The sequence below is a fragment of the Chlorocebus sabaeus genome, chromosome 27 (genome assembly GCF_047675955.1).
Source record: "Chlorocebus sabaeus isolate Y175 chromosome 27, mChlSab1.0.hap1, whole genome shotgun sequence".
Classification (NCBI taxonomy): Eukaryota; Metazoa; Chordata; class Mammalia; order Primates; family Cercopithecidae; genus Chlorocebus; species Chlorocebus sabaeus.
Genome location: NC_132930.1, coordinates 47019021 through 47035251, shown reverse-complemented (window position 1 = coordinate 47035251; position 16231 = coordinate 47019021). Strand labels below are relative to the sequence as shown.

Here is a 16231-nt window from a genome sequence, read left to right as displayed (position 1 = left end):
AGTGACGGGAGTCCCTACCCACCACTCCGGAGAGCATAACTGTTAAATTACTTTGGAAAAGAGTTTGGCAGAATCTAGCAAAATTGAAGTTGTGCCTCCCATGCAAGCCAGCAAACAGCTGAGAGGTTCTCCTGCATGTCCCCGGGGGGCGGGGCAAGCAGGAAGCAAGCAATAGCTATGTGTTCACTGCTGTGTTCATACCGCAGTGAAGACGAACAGACTGCCGCCTCATGGAGAACTCTCACAGACATAATGTTGAGTGAAATAAGAAGCTGTAAGTACAGTTCCCTCGATATGAGGCCACACAGCACAACCATACTACCATTTAGGATGCCATAGAGAAGTCATGAAATTACCAAAAACTATGGTGGACTAATTACTCCAAACACTAGAGCACTGGCTACCTCTTGGGAGAGGACAGCACGGCGCCATGGTTAGCAGTGTCAGGTTTCGTGACCTGGGGGTGCTGTGACTCAGGATTCTGCATGCTGGTTATGTGGATGTTCTGTGTGTCAGACACCGTGTGCATGTCTCACGTAGTCTGCAGCTGACAAAACAGGCCTGATGTGGAGGCCACTGTGTCTGGGGTGCAGGTGGTATGGGGAGGGACAAAGCCAGGTCACACTGGGCCTGGGGGCCTTAGAGAGCAGCGTGAGTTCTATGCCCATGCTGCAAGAACCTGTTGAAGCCGTGCGATGGTTTGGAGTGGATTTCTTCCTTGAATGACTTGGAGCAGGAATGTGGTTGATGTTCTCGAGCACTCTATTCTAGCTGCCGTGTCGAGAAGGGGCTCGGAGGACAGGGTCACACATGCACTCATGGAGACAGGATTACTGATTGTCAGAGTTAGGAGGGGACGGCAGAGGCAGGAGGTAACATCACAAACTCAGGGCTTGACTAGCTAGGGCCAGGGAAAGAGAAATTGGATTCTGGGAGATGACACAGTCAGCCCTTCCAGTTTGGGGGAGGGAGGGGCTCAGTCTCATAGAGGCTGCCAGGCAAGAACACTGTTGGGCATTCACAAATGTTTGTGGTTGAATGAATGAACCACAGTTTAAGCAACCATAATTATACCTAGTGGATGGGTGACAATAATAACCATTTTCAGGTTTCGTTCAGATTTGGAGACAAATAATAAATAAATAAATAAATAAATAAATAAGAGACAGGGTTTTGCCATGTTGCCCAGGCTGTTCTGGAACTCCGGAGCTCAGAGGATTCTCAAACCTTCCAGAGTGCTGGGATTGCAGGAATGAGCCACCACACCTGGTCCAGTGTTTCAATTTTGCTTACAAAAGTATACTTTAGGCTGGGCGCGGTGGCTCATGCCTATAATCTCCTGACCTCGTGATCCTCCTGGCTAACATGGTGAAACCCCATCGCTACTAAAAATACAAAAAAAGGCCGGGTGCAGTGGCTCAAGCCTGTAATCCCGGCACTTTGGGAGGCCGAGACGGGCAGATCACGAGGTCAGGAGATCAAGACCATCCTGGCTAACACGGTGAAACCCCATCTCTACTGAAAAATACAAAAAACTAGCCAGGCGAGGTAGTGGGCGGCTGTAGTCCCAGCTACTTGGGAGGCTGAGGCAGGAGAATGGTGTAAACCCGGGAGGCGGAGCTTGCAGTGAGCTGAGATCCGGCCACTGCACTCCAGCCTGGGCGACAGAGTGAGACTCTGTCTCAAACCATAAAAAAGTATACTTTAGGCCAAGCACAGTGGCTCAGGCCTGTAATCCCACTTTGGGAGGCCAAGACGGGTAGATCACAAGGTCAGGAGTTGAAGACTAGTCTGGCCAAGATGTTAAAACCCCTTTTCTACTAAAAATACAAAAATTAGCTAGGCATGGTGGTGGGCGCCTGCAATCCCAGCTGTTCGGGAGGCTGAGGCAGAGAATTGCTTGAACCTAGGAGATGGAGATTGCAGTGAGCTGAGATTGTACCACTGCACTCCAGTCTGGGCAACAGAGTGAGACTCTTGTCTCAAAAAAAAAAAAAAAGAAAAAATTTGAAGTAAAAAAGACTAATTTAGAATTTAAAATTTGATTTTAGGAAGTATGTCAAATCTCAGAGGTTTAAAACACTTGATATCAAAATAAGATCACAAAGTAAGTTATTCATTTAATCAAATTAATAATTCAAAGGTTTCAAAAAGCAAAAACCTTTATATTTTGATAGAAGACTCTGGTTGTGGGGGTTGTGGTTTTTGGGGGGGTGTTTTGAGACAGGGTCTCACTCCATTGCTCAGGCAGTGGTGCAGTCAGGGCTCACTGCAGCCTTAACCACCAGGCTCAGGTGATCTTTCCACCTCAGCCTCCTTGGTAGCTGGGACCACAGGCGTGCACCACCACGGCCTGCCTGAGACTCAGTTTTCTCAACAGTCAGAAGACATAATGAAAACGGCATGAGGCCAACAGAATATCTTTTTTTTTTTTTCAACTTACTCAAAAGATAATTGACAAAATATTTTATTATCTCTTATTAATACTACATGAAATCTTATTGAAAAGAGAAAACCAGTTACATCAGTGTATTACTATTAATTGTAGTAAAGTCTTTTAAACAGATCCATCCAGTCTCAGTCAGCTTTGACCACACAAGATTTCCATAAATCTTTTATAACCTCTTAGAATTGTCCCATTCACTTCCTTTTCCCAACTTTCTGTATTCATTTTTTCTTTGCCATCTTTTGTTCAACTTAATATCACTTTTAAATAACCTCTGAACTAGTCAAAATCACTTTTTCCTTTGACAAAACCACATCCTTGTGTTTTTCTTATAACCTTCCTTACCAAAACACATCTTGGTTTTCTTATGTATTCTACATATAGAACTGTTTTCCTGCTTATCTCGACTTTGAGTTACTGTATGTTAGAATTTTAACTTTTAGTAACCTTACAGTGAAAACCTAAGAAATAAGCAATTATTAATCTTTTGTTTATCTGAAATAAGAAGCCGGGCACGGCGTTCATACCTTGTAATCCCAGCTATTTGGGAGGCTGAGGTGGAGGATCACTTGAGCCCAGGAGTTTGAGGTGTGAGCTGTGATTGTGCAGCTGCACTCCAGCCTGGGAGATAGAGTGAGACCCTGTCTAAAAACAAAACAGGCCGGATGCGGTGGCTCACGCCTGTAATCCCAGCACTCTGGGAGGCCGAGGTGGGCAGATCACGAGGTCAGGAGGTCGAGACCATCCTGGCTAACACTGTGAAACCCTGTCTCTACTCAAAACTACAAAAAATTAGCTGGGCGTGCTGGCGAGCACCTGTAGTCCCAGCTAATCGGGAGGCTGAGGCAGGAGAATAGTGTGAACCCAGGAGGCGGAGGTTGCAGTGTGCCGAGATCGCTCCATTGCACTCCAGCCTGGGCGACAGAGCGAGACTCCGTCTCAAAAAAAAAAAAAAAAACAGAGGATAGAGAAAGAATGTAAACTTTCCAGTCCATGAAGCTTTACATCATTCTTGGCAGAAATCATGTCAACAAAAAGAAAAGCGGGCTGAGAAAGTGCATATGGTTATCAAGGGTTACGGAAGAGAGGAATTCAGTCCACTGAGCAGCTTTTATTATTACTATTTTTTTAACTTTTTGAGATGGAGTTTTGCTCTTGTCACCCAGACTGGAGTGCAATGGTGCAATCTTGGCTCACTGCAACCTCCGCCTCCCAAATTCAGGCGATTTTTCTGTCTCAACCTCCTGAGTAGCCTCGATTACAGGCACCTGCCACCACGCCCAGCTAATTTTTTTGTATTTTTAGTAGAGACAGAGTTTCACCATGTTGGCCAGGCTGACCTCGAACTCCTGACCTCAGGTAATCCACCTACCTCAGCCTCCCAAAGTGCTGGGATTACAGGCGTGAGCCACCTCGCCTGGCCCTGTCTCTTTTTTAATTAAAAAATAATATATATATGTATGTGTGTAGATATATATAGATATATATAGAAGGTGCTTGCCTGGGCAACACAGCAAGACGTCATCTCTACAAAAAGTAGAATCAGCTGGGCATGGTGGCACACTAGTAGTTCCAGCTACTCGGGAAGCTGAGGTAGGGGAGGGTCACTTGAGCCCCGGAGGTCCAGGTTGCAGTGAGCTGTGATTGCACCACTGCACTCCAGCCTGGGCAACAGAGTAAGACCCTGTCTCAAAGAAAAAAGAGTATCACATCCAGAGAGGCAGTGAAATGTGAGAGCAGGCACATCCTACCCCCTCCCCCACCTCGAACTAAGTAATCCACCTGCTGTATAGACTCTAGATAGAGTGTGGCCAAAGTAGCTGTAAATTAACCTCTTAATGTTGTCATATACTAGATAACTCATATCCTATAGTTTAACAGTTTATAGGCAATCACTATCAATATAATTTCTATAAACCAATGAATTCTTGACAACTTTTTTTTTTTTTTTTTTTTTTTTTAAAAGACAGTAGTGTTGCTCTGTTACCCAGGCTGGATTACAGTGGTATGATCTTGGCTCACTGCACCCTTGACCTCTCAGGCTCTATTAATCCTCCCACCTCAGCCTCCTGACTAGCTGGGACTACAGGCGTGGGCCACCAATCTCAGCTAATTTTTAAAATGTTTAGTAGAGATGGGTCTCATTATGTCGTCCAGGGTGGTCTCAAACTCCTAGATTCAAGTGCTCTATCTGCCTCGGCCTTCCAGACGTTGGGATTAGAGGCGTGAGCCACCAAGCCTGACTCTGACAAACAACTTTTGTAATCACCTCCTCTCCTAATTTGTTCTTTTTTCTTAAAAACTTGAGTTGTTGATTCTAACCCCGTTCCCTTTCTAAAGAGGCGAGAGATTCAGGTTTCAGGGGAAAAGAAGGAAAACTGCCTTCTCTGGCCTCGCTTCACAGCATGGGATCCGGGTCCCGGTATCGGCAGTTTGGCTCCCTTCCTCCTCTGGTTTAATTTTTTGTCCTAAATTACACAGCATGCTTTTAAAATTGCTGCTTCCCATTGTTTGTAATTCGGACCCTTTTTTCTCCCTAAATTTGTGACCAGGGCCAGGTGCAGTGGCTCATGCCTGTAATCCCAACACTTCGGGAGGCCGAGGCGGGTGGACCACTTGAGGTCAGGGGTTTGAGACCAGCCTGGACAACATGGTGAAACCCCACCTCTACTAAAAATACCAAAAAAATAAAAATTATCCAGGTGTGTTGGTGCACATCTGTAATCCCAGCTACTCTGGAGTCTGAGGCAGCAGAATCTCTTGAACCCGGGAAGGGGAGGTTGTAGTGAGCCCATATCATGCCATTGCACTCCAGCCTGGGCAACAAGAGCAAAACTCCGACTCAAAAAAAAAAAAAATGTGACCGGCTGGTCGCAGTGGCTCACGCCTGTAATCCCAGCATTTTGGGAAGCCGAGGCTGGTGGATCATGAGGTCAAGAGATCGAGACCATTCTGGCCAACATGGTGAAACCTCATCTCTACTAAAAGTACAAAAATTAGCTGGGCGTGGTGGCTCTCACCTGTAGTTCCAGCTACTCGGGAAGCTGAGGCAGGATAATTGCTTGAACCCGGGAGGAGGAGGTTGCAGTGAGGCGAGATTGCGCCACTGCACTCCAGCCTGGCAACAGAGCGAGACTCCATCTCAAAAAGAAATTGTGACCAATTCCTGTTAGTTTTAAACTGGTGCCTGAAGGTGAGTTCTCTCCCTGGCCCTCAAGTTAAGAGATGTGGAAGTTTGTTTTAGAGAGTGCTCTCAGTCACTTAAGGATGTAAGTCTTTATTTATTGTTTTGTTTGTTTGTTTTGAGAAGGAGTCTCGCTCAGTCACCCAGGCTGGAGTGCAGTGGCGCGATCTCGGCTCACTGCAAGCTCCGCCTCCCAGGTTCACGCCATTCTCCTGCCTCAGCCTCCCAAGTAGCTGGGGGCTACAGGTGCCCACCAACATGCCTGGCTAATTTTTTTTTCGTATATTTAGTAGAGACGGGGTTTCACCGTGTTAACCAGGATGGTCTCGATATCCTGACCTCGTAATCTGCCCGCCTCGGCCTCCCAAAGTGCTGGGATTACAGGCGTGAACCCCCGCACCCGGCTATTTATTGTTTTTTGAGACACGGTCTCTCACTTTGTCATCTCTTAGGGAATTAGCTAAGCAGCATTCCTGCTGAACTGGATTTGAAACAAAGTTACAGTTCCTTAGAGCCGCTACAGATTTCTTTCCTCAGTGGATACCTTTAGCTTAGGATAACCACTAATAGGAATTAATTTGAATTTACTTAAAATTATTTATGACTTGACCATTTGGGATACCCATTTGTCATCTTTTCTACTAAAGGAAGCTAAAACATTTCTCTCTCAAATACTGGGTATTGTTGAACTGAAGACAGTACAGGGGGCTCTCTCCACCTCTCTCATGTTTGCCTAAAGGTAGGACATAAATCCTTTTTTACTGAAGACAGCTACTTAGCAGCCCACAGGTGGTGCCAGCGGGGACAGAGGAATCTGTGAGCAAACTTTAAACCGCAAAAGACTTTTTAAAAATAAAGTCTTAGTTCAGGCTGAAGTGAAGTGCCCTGATCACAGTTCACTGCTGGGACTACAGATGCGCCACCGTGCCTAACTAATTTAAAAAAAAAAAAAAAAATTATTATTTTTTTTTGTTTTTGTTTGTTTGTTTGTTTTTTGAGACGGAGTCTCGCTCTGTCGCCCAGGCTGGAGTGCAGTGGCCAGATCTCAGCTCACTGCAAGCGCCGCCTCCCGGGTTTATGCCATTCTCCTGCCTCAGCCTCCCGGGTAGCTGGGACTACAGGCGCCTGCCAACTCACCCGGCTAGTTTTTTGTATTTTTTAGTAGAGGCGAGGTTTCACTGGGTTAGCCAGGATGGTCTCGATCTCCTGACCTCGTGATCCGCCCGCCTCGGCCTCCCAAAGTGCTGGGATTACAGGCTTGAGCCACCGCGCCCAGCCTATTATTTTTTTTTTGAAACGGAGTTTCGCTCTTGTTGCCCAGGCTGGAGTTCGATGGTGCAATCTTGGCTCACTGCAACCTCTGCGTCCCAGGTTCAAGCAATGCTTCTGCCTCAGCATCCTGGGTAGCTGGGATTACAGGCATGTGCCACCATGCCTGGCTAATTTTCTGTTTTTAGTAGAGGCGGGGTTTCTCCATGTTGGTCAGGCTGGTCTCGAACTCCTGACCTCAGGTGATCCGCCCACCTCACCTCAGCCTCCCAAAGTGCTGGGATTACAGACATGAGCCACCACACCCAGCCCAGTTGTTTTTTTTTTTTTAATTCGGTAGAGAAGGCATCTCTTTATGTTGTCCATTCTGGCCTCTGGGTATCTTTCACCTCGGTCTTCCAGAGTGGTAGGATTACAAGCGTGAGCTACCACCCCAGCCCAACCCCATACCTTTACCTTCCCTCATTTTCCCAACTTTTGGCACTAGTCCCATGGGCAGTTTCATTTTTCTACTTTCCTGTCTCTTTAAATCTTCCACCTGGCATTTGTGCATAGACTGTCAGCTGAGAAGCTGAGACCTTCGAAAATATGGCCTGACCGACGTGGGTTACGCCCTATTTGCAGCTAGCAAGACTTTCTTTAAGCTGCTCTTGAAAGGGGCTTGGGGCTGAAATTTTGTTCCCTCTTTAGAGACCTTGGTTGAAGCCATAAAGGGATTCTTAATTTTGGTCTCATGCATGTCTGTGTGTGTTGGTTTTGAGTCATTTGTGCAGGTATGCCCTTGAATGGTTGTAAATTTCTGGTTTACATTTAGAATATGATAGGGGTTTTTTGTTGTTTTGTTTAGCCTTCTCCTAAGCTAAATGAAACCATATACTCAGAAACGAAACAGTTTATTAAAACATTCAAAGACAAATAGCTTTAAATAGTGATTACCCTAGACCTCTAATAAGCAAATATGTTCCACCTCCAAAACCTTTTTTTTTTGTTTTTGATGAGAGGACAAAGTCTGGTTCTGTCTGCTCAGGCCGGAGTACAGTGGCACATTCTTAGCTTGTTACAGAGGGCAACTAGTCAGGTGTGAGCCGGGCAGGGGAGGGCCTCCTCCATCCACCAGGGACGTCAGGCGACCATCAGTGATGGTTAGGCAGTTGTCGAACTGCCTAAAATAGTCATTGGTCCCAGCCAGCACCAGGGAAAGGCAGTTTCCCCAGTAGACAAACACCTGAAGCTGGTGCTCAGCAGCTTCCTGATCAGATCTCAGGAGTTGGGCACGTGAGCTCAAGCATGTGCACTAAGGCACAAAATGGTGGAGTTTAACTGGTGTGTGACCTTCCAGGTGCATTCCACCGGTAAGGGAAGATCGCCTCAGGTGAGCACGCACACGCTCCAGTAAACACTGCGCATGCTCCCTCCCAAGGGCTAGCAGACCACTGTGTGTGCTGGCAGCCCACCCCAAGGGAGGAATCGAGAGAAGGGACACAAGACCCTCAAGTATGCCAACATCTAGAACCCTACGTCAGAGGCCAGACGGGGCACTTGTCTCTCAAGTTGCCCACTTGGCCTCTTCCAAGTACACTTTCCTTCCTTTTGTTTCTGCTCTAGAGCTTTGTGGGTTTTGTTTTTGTTTGTTTGTTTGTTTTTTTGGTTTTTTTTGAGACGGAGTCTCGCTCTGTCTCCCAGGCTGGAGTGCAGTAGCCAGATCTCAGCTCACTGCAAGCTCCGCCTCCCGGGTTTATGCCATTCTCCTGCCTCAGCCTCCCTAGTAGCTGGGACTACAGGCACCCGCCACCTCGCCCGGCTAGTTTTTTGTATTTTTTAGTACAGACAGGGTTTCACCGTGTTAGGATGGTCTCGATCTCCTGACCTTGTGATCCACCCGTCTTGGCCTCCCAAAGTGCTGGGATTACAGGCGTGAGCCACCGCGCCTGGCCAGGCTTTTTAATACTTTCACTCCTGTTCTAAAACTTACCTCAGTCTCTTCTTCTGCCTTATGGCCTTTGGTCAGATTCTTTCGTCTGAGGAGGCAATAATTGAGGCTGCTGCAGACACGTACGGATTTGCCACCAGCAACTCAGATACCTGCCACCGGCAACAGGCTCACCGCAGCCTCCGCCTCCCAGGCTCAAGCCATGCTCCCACCACAGCCTCCCAAGTAGCTAGGACTACATGTGTGCGCCACCACACCTGGCTAATTTTTGTATTTTTTCGTAGAGATGAGGTTTTACCATGTTGTCCAGGCTGCCCTTGAACTTGTAAGCTCAAGCAATCCACCCACCTCAGCCTCCCAAAGTGCTGGGATTACAGGCATGAGCCACCACAGCAAGGCTTTATTATTTTTGAGACAGGGTCTCACGTTTGTCATCCAGGCTGGCATGTGGGGGCACCATCACAGCTCACTGCAGCCTTGACTTCCCAGGCTCAAGGATCCTCCCACCTCAGCCCCGAGCAGCTGGGACCATAGGCACATACGTATGTGTGCTGCCACTCCTGGCTAACTTTTTACTTTTTGTAAAGATGGAGTCTCACTATGTTGCACAGGCTGGTCTCAAATCCTGGGTTCAAGTGATTCTCCAACCTCAGTCTCCCACAGTAGTAGGATTACAGGCATGAGCCACCGTGGCCAGCTTCAAACCTCCTCCTTGATGTCAATTTCAGGAAGGAAAAACCAAGAAACAAGAATATTGACTATTTGCCCCGCTAAAACCTGACACAGGAATGCTTTTAAACAGCTTTAGAGTTGAAAGTTGACTTAATTAGAAGCTGATATTTAGGATATATGTGTATACAATGTTTTTGAGGCCTCTGCTCTCTATAAAAGCTTCTTGGCGGCCGGGCACGGTGGCTCACGCCTGTAATCCCAGCACTTTGTGAGGCCGAGGCAGGCAGATCACGAGGTCAGGAGATCGAGACCATTCTGGCTAACACGGTGAAACCCCATCTCTACTAAAAATAGAAAAAATTAGCCGGGCGTGGTGGTAGGTGCCTGTAGTCCCAGCTACTTGGGAGGCTGAGGCAGGAGAATGGCATGAACCCGGGAGGCAGAGGTTGCAGTGAACTGAGATCGTGCCACTGCACTCCAGCCTGGGCAACAGAGCGAGACTCCATTTCAAAAAAATAAGTTAAAAAATTAGCTAGGTGTGTCCAGGCATGGTGGCTCACACCTATAATCCCAGCACTTTGGGAGGCTGAGGCGGACGGATCACTTTAGGATAGGAGCATGGACCAGCCTGGTCAACATGGTGAAACCCTGTTTCTACTAAAAATACAAAAATCAGCTGGATGTGGTGGCGGGCACCTGTCATCCTAGCAGGCAGAGGCAGGAGAATCACTTGAACCTGGGAGGCCGAGGCTGCAGTGAGCTGAGATCACGCCATTGCACTCCAGCCTGGACGACAAGAGCAAAACTCCCTCTCAAAAAAAAAAAAAAAAATGCTGGGCGTGGTGGTGCATGCCTGTAGTCCCAGCTACTCGGGAGGCTGAGGCAGAGAATTGCTTGAACCTTGGAGGTGGAGGTTGCAGTGAGCCGAAACTGCCACTGCACTCCAGCCTGGACAAGAGAGTGAGACCCTGTCTCAAAAACAAAAGGGGATTTCACCATGTTGCCCCAGGCTGGTCTCGAACTCCTGAGTTGAAGTGATTTGCCCTCCTCAGCCTCCCAAAGTGCTGGGATTACAGGTGTGAGCCACCGCACCCAGCCTGGGCCTGATAATTTAAGGGGACTCACAGTTTTCAGATTAAAAGTTTGTTTTCTTTCTCAGGACTCCCTCTGCCCACCCACTCCTCCTCCCCAGTCCTTTCCCCTTCTCAAGTGCAGCCTGTGGCAGGGCCTGGAGGGGACCCTTGACACCATGCCCCTCACTGAGAATCCAAACCCCTGACCCCGCAGTGAGTTTCTGGCAAGAACAGGAGCGTGATAGGCTTTGCCGAGCACCAGCTTGGTTGTGGGCGGTTTCCTTCAGTGACTGTTTGGCTTTTTGTCTTTGCAGGTTCTGCTTGGATTCTGCTAGACAGACCCGACAAAGACTGTCTATCAACTGGTCCAATTTTAGCTTGAAAAAAGCCACCTTTGCTGCCCACTGAATGAGGACTGCCTGGAGAGGGACACGCGAGAGGCAGGCCAGGCTGCACCACTCCAAGAGCCAAGCCCCTCGCTCGCGCCCCAGAGCCGCGGTGCTTGCCAAGGGCTGTGCGGAGCTGGTGCTGCCTGAAACCCCAGACCGAGAAGTCGATGCTCGGCCCACGCTGTTAGCTCGTGTGCGTGTAGTCTGTGCGTGAGACTCCTTCGATTGTAGCTCTGTGCTGTCGGATTGGAACAGTAGTTCCCGCCAAGTTCTCCCACTACCACGGCCTCGGAGGCCTGGGCCGTGGCCAGATAGGAGTTTGCATCATCCACGTGGCTCCGTTGCCTCTGCATTGCGCCCTGTCCTGTCATCTGTCCTCACCGGGGTATTGGCCATCACTCAGCTCTCCTGTGCCCCTGCGTCCCACCCTCGGCGGGCTGGGCGGGGCAGGCCTCCTTTGTTCTCCACAATCTACTGTCTCCGAGTGTACACGTTGCGCTGTTTGTGTTTGATCCCCCTGACTTGTAGCCAGCTTGTGTAAGATCCCTTGCAGAACGAGAAAGTTAAAAACAAGCCCACCCAGTACTCACACCATCAAGTCTGTTATAGAGTGTACGACTGTATTAACACGGAGGCCTGCCTGGCTACTTTTTTAACATATTGTTAAGTAATATTAAAATCATGTCTTTCTTTTTGAAAGATGGAATACATTAGTACAGCAGGAGACCTCGGCTGCTTCTTTCTGCTGGGGGGATGGGGGGATAGTGGGAGAGGGCATGCAGGTGATGTGTCCACCATGGGGGAGCCAGGGCACCACCCCGGATCAGGTCCCAGGTCTCTCCAGGCAACAGCTCAGCGATCCTGGTGCCCCCACCATCTTCTGTGTGCCAGGCAGAGCAGGCAGCAGGAGACAGAAAGCTCCCAAGGAGCTGCATCATGGTTACTTCTCACCACCTAGAACACTCAGTAGCTCCCACTTCTCCCAGCCTCATGTTCCACCTGCCTCTGTGCCCCATCAAAGTATGACTTCACCCTGAGTGAAGGTGAAGAGGGCAGGGCCTGGCTGGGGAGAGGGTAGGGAGGGCCAGCTTCTGGAGGTATTTGGACGATGAGGCCACAGGATTTCCTAGCGGACAGGACGCAGGTAGGAGGAAGAGGGGAAGACCTACGCTGTGTGCCTGGAGGTGGGACTGGAGACCAGTTGTGGACGGTGAGTCTGGGATGCCACCAGCCACCCAGGTGAGAGATCTGGAACTGGGGAGGTGGGACTGGAGACCAGTTGTGGACGGTGAGTCTGGGATGCCACCAGCCACCCAGGTGAGAGGTCTGGAACTGGGGACTGCTGTTCATGGACGGAGCCTGGGTGAGGGCCCCGCAGGGGTGAGTCAATGGGATGGGGGCCGGAGCTGTGGAACCAGGAAGGCAGAGGGTGAGGACGCTTCGAGGCAGGTCAGGGGAGACAAGGCCCAGGGCAGCCCCGCCCAGGCATCAGTTTGCAGGAGAATGAGGTGGGGACAGCAGGTCCTAGAACTCTGGAGATTGCACGAGAGCTGAAAAAGGGTCACCAGCCAGCAGGAGGTACAGCATGAGGAGCTTTCCTTGCTTTTTTTTTTTTTTTTCCCAGGTGTGAGGAAGAGAACATTGCTTTGTTCGTGGGATGATAGGGCAGAGAGTGAAGCAGGTCGGGCCATGACCGCAACAGGAGTGTCCTTGAGAGGCAGAAACCCCAGTGCAGGGCAGGCCCCCGGGACTCCAGCCTCCTCTTCTGACTGTGTGGTGGGGGCAGGCCTCGCCCTATGGAAAAGCTGCGTGCCCAGGCCCCCAGAGCCTGCCCTGCTCTCTCCTTGGACAGCCTTGACACTGCGCTGGGGGACAGTCCCACATCTGCATCTCAGCCTCCTCTTCCAGTAGAACCATGCCTGTTGCTGAGGGAAACTGCAGGGCCCTGAATGGTGATGGGGAACTCTGGGTGCCCCAACACACGGAGTACCATGCTGGGACCTAGAGACCCTCAGACGCCCACCCCACATGCCCAGTTCTGGGCACTCCCATCACCTCCATGGCGACCCTGCCTGCGGCTTCACAGCTCTGCCTGCTCTGGCCCCTGACCTGCACCTGCTCACTTTGGCCCTCAGGCTCCCAGCCATTCTCCTGGCCATGCCCATGCCAGGAAGGATCTTCCCCTATTTCCCTGGAAACCACTCATCCAGCATCCCAGGATGCTTGTAGAACATCCAGCTCCAGGGTCCCTGACTTGATGGGAGCCCCTGGGGTTCCTGGTGACATCACTCCCCTGTGGGGGAGGGTGGGGCCGCCCTGGGGGAGCCTCACACTTGACTCAGTAGTACAGGGTGAGTATCCCTTATCCCTTATCTGGCATCCTCAGTACCAGAAGTGTGTCCAGTTTCAGACTTTTTAGATTTGGAATATTTGCATTGTACTTACCGACTGAGCATTTCTAATCCAAAAATCTGAAATCCAAAATGCTCCAATGAGCATTCCCTGGGAGCATCATCTTAACACTCAAAAGGATTTGAATTTTGGAACCTTTCGGGTTAGGCATACTCAACTTGTAATAGTCATGAAATGAAACAGAATAACAATAGCTAGAAAGGAAACATTAACAGTGAACAGTTGTATTGAGAAGCTTACTGTTTTCTGCACCCTCAGCGCTCAGCCCTGCTCAGAGATTTTGCCTGGGCAGAGAAACAGGCAGTAAGACAGTTAGCTCCTAATCTCTTCCCAAAGAAACTGACTTCGTTTGCAACAAAGAATGAAGAGATTCAAGCCTGAAGGCACTTTCAGAAACAGTGGAGGCCATAAAACCCTGCGAAGACAGACAAGATACAGGCTCAGCTATAGGCCATAGAGTTTGCAGGAGATAACTGAGGAAGAGAAGAGCTGGGAGGAGGCATCCAGGGGTCAGAACGAATATCACACAGTGTTCCCAGAAACTCTTCAAAGGAGTCAGAATTTGATTGGGTTTGTTTGTAGAGCCATTTATGCCCCAGGGCATTGTGGAAAACAATAGAGTTGGCAATGAGTGGCTTAACTGCTGAATGTGGTCAGGGAAAGAGGAAGAGAACTCTACCACAATGACTTTCATCCCAGGGTGACTGTGGGCACACACAAAGCTGCACACCCTGAGGAGCAACATCATGGGCTGAATACTAGTGGGTAGTAGAAAGAAAATGATACAATAAGGCTGCAGCAAATGAATATAGAAATTTTTTTAAAGGAACCAAATGGAAATTATAGAATCTGAAAAGTTTATTTATTTTTATTTATTTATTTATTTTTGAGATGGAGAGTCTTGCTCTGTCATCCAGGCTGGAGTGCAGTGGCAACATCTCCGCTCACCACAACCTCCAACTCCTGGGTTCAAGTGAGTCTCCTGCCTCAGCCTCCCCAGTAGCTGAGACTACAGGTACACACCACCATGCCTGGCTAATTATTTTATTTTTTGTAGAGATGGTGTTTCACCATGTTGGCCAGGTTGGCCTCGAACTCCTGACTTCAGGTGAGCCACTGCACCCAGCCTAAATTTTAAAATTAGCAGAAGGAAGAATAAGTGGATTTGAAGATAGGCTGATAGAGATTATGCTAGCCAAAGAACATAGAGAAAAAATATAAACATAATGAAAAAGTCTCAGAAAAATGTAGGACACCATTGAGCATACCAGCGTATGTGTAATGGGAATGTCAAAAGAAGAGCAAAGAGCAGAAAAAATATTCAAAGAAATAATAGCTGAAAACCTCCCAAACTAAAAAATGGTAACACACATCCCAGAAGTTGAAAATGTTTATATTAAGAAAGAAGATAGATCTCAAATCAATAAACTAATTTGTCACCTTAAGACACTGGAAAGGCCGGGCGCGGTGGCTCAAGCCTGTAATCCCAGCACTTTGGGAGGCCGAGACGGGCAGATCACGAGGTCAGGAGATCGAGACAATCCTGGCTAACACGGTGAAACCCCATCTCTACTAAAAACACAAAAAACTAGCCGGGCGAGGTGGCGGGCGCCTGTAGTCCCCGCTACTCGGGAGGCTGAGGCAGGAGAATGGCGTAAACCCGGGAGGCGGAGCTTGCAGTGAGCTGAGATCCGGCCACTGCACTCCAGCCCGGGCGACAGAGCAAGACTCCGTCTCAAAAAAAAAAAAAAAAAAAAAAAAAAAAAAGACACTGGAAAAAGAGCAAACTAGGCCTAAAGTAAGCAGAAGGAATAAAATCATAAAAATTAGATCAGAAATTAATGAAACAGAGGATGCAAAAATAATGGAGAAAATAAAACCAGAAGTTTTAAAAAGGTAAACAAAATAGACATCTTTAGCAAGATTGACAGAGGATTCAAATTACTAGAATCAGAACTGGCCACAAATAAAATGGATTTTAAAGGAATACTACAACAATTATATGCCAGCAAATTTGGTAATTTAGATGATGTCTTAGTCCATTCATGCAGCTATGACCAAATATCACAGACTGAGTAATTTATAAAAGAAGTTTATTTCTCACAGTTCTGGAGGCTGTGAAGTTCAAGAGCAAAGTGCACCAACAGATTCAGTGTCTGGTAAGGGCTCACTCTCTGCTTCCAAAGTGGCACCTTGTTGCTGTGTCTTCATATGGTAGAAGGGCAAAAAGGGAATTAAGATGATCCCTTCAACCTCTTTTATAAAAGCTGTTATCCCATTCATGATGATGGAGCACTCATGACTTGAACACTTTCCAGAAGGCCCCACCTCTTAATACTATCACCTTGGGCACTAGGTTCTAACATATGAACATATAAACCATAGCAGATGAAATGGACAAATTTCTAGACAGGAAGAAACTATACGAACTGACTCCAGCCAAGCCTGTAATCCCAGCACTTTGGGAGGCCGAGGCGGGCGGATCACAAGGTCAGGAGATCGAGACCATCCTGGCTAACACCGTGAAACCCCGTCTCTACTAAAAAAATACAAAAAACTAGCCGGGCGTAGTGGTGGACGCCTGTAGTCCCAGCTACTTGGGAGGCTGAGGCAGGAGAATGGTATGAGCCCGGGGGGCGGAGCTTGCAGTGAGCCGAGATCACGCCACTGCACTCCAGCCTGGGGCACAGAGCAAGACTCAGTCTCAAAAAACAAAAAACAAAAAAAACTGACTCCAGAATAAATAGACAATCTGACTAGACCTATAATGAGTGAAGTATGTTGAAATAGTAATTTAAAACGAGAAAAAGTACCCACAAAAGCTCAAGCCTAGAAGTCTTCACTGCTGGATTTTAC

General features: G+C 48.3%; 1 protein-coding gene across 4 annotated transcripts in view; it reads left to right on the top strand.

Moving 5' to 3' along the window:
- The window catches only part of FAM193A (family with sequence similarity 193 member A), a 198646-nt gene extending 186959 nt beyond the window's left edge, over positions 1-11687 (top strand). For all 4 annotated transcript variants that reach the window (XM_073012569.1, XM_073012566.1, XM_073012567.1 and 1 more), the window contains one exon: positions 10889-11687. In XM_073012569.1, coding sequence (XP_072868670.1) covers positions 10889-10982 — 94 coding nt within the window. In that variant the 3' untranslated portion in view covers positions 10983-11687. The remainder of the gene's footprint in view (positions 1-10888) is intronic.
- The last annotated feature ends 4544 nt before the right edge of the window (positions 11688-16231 follow it).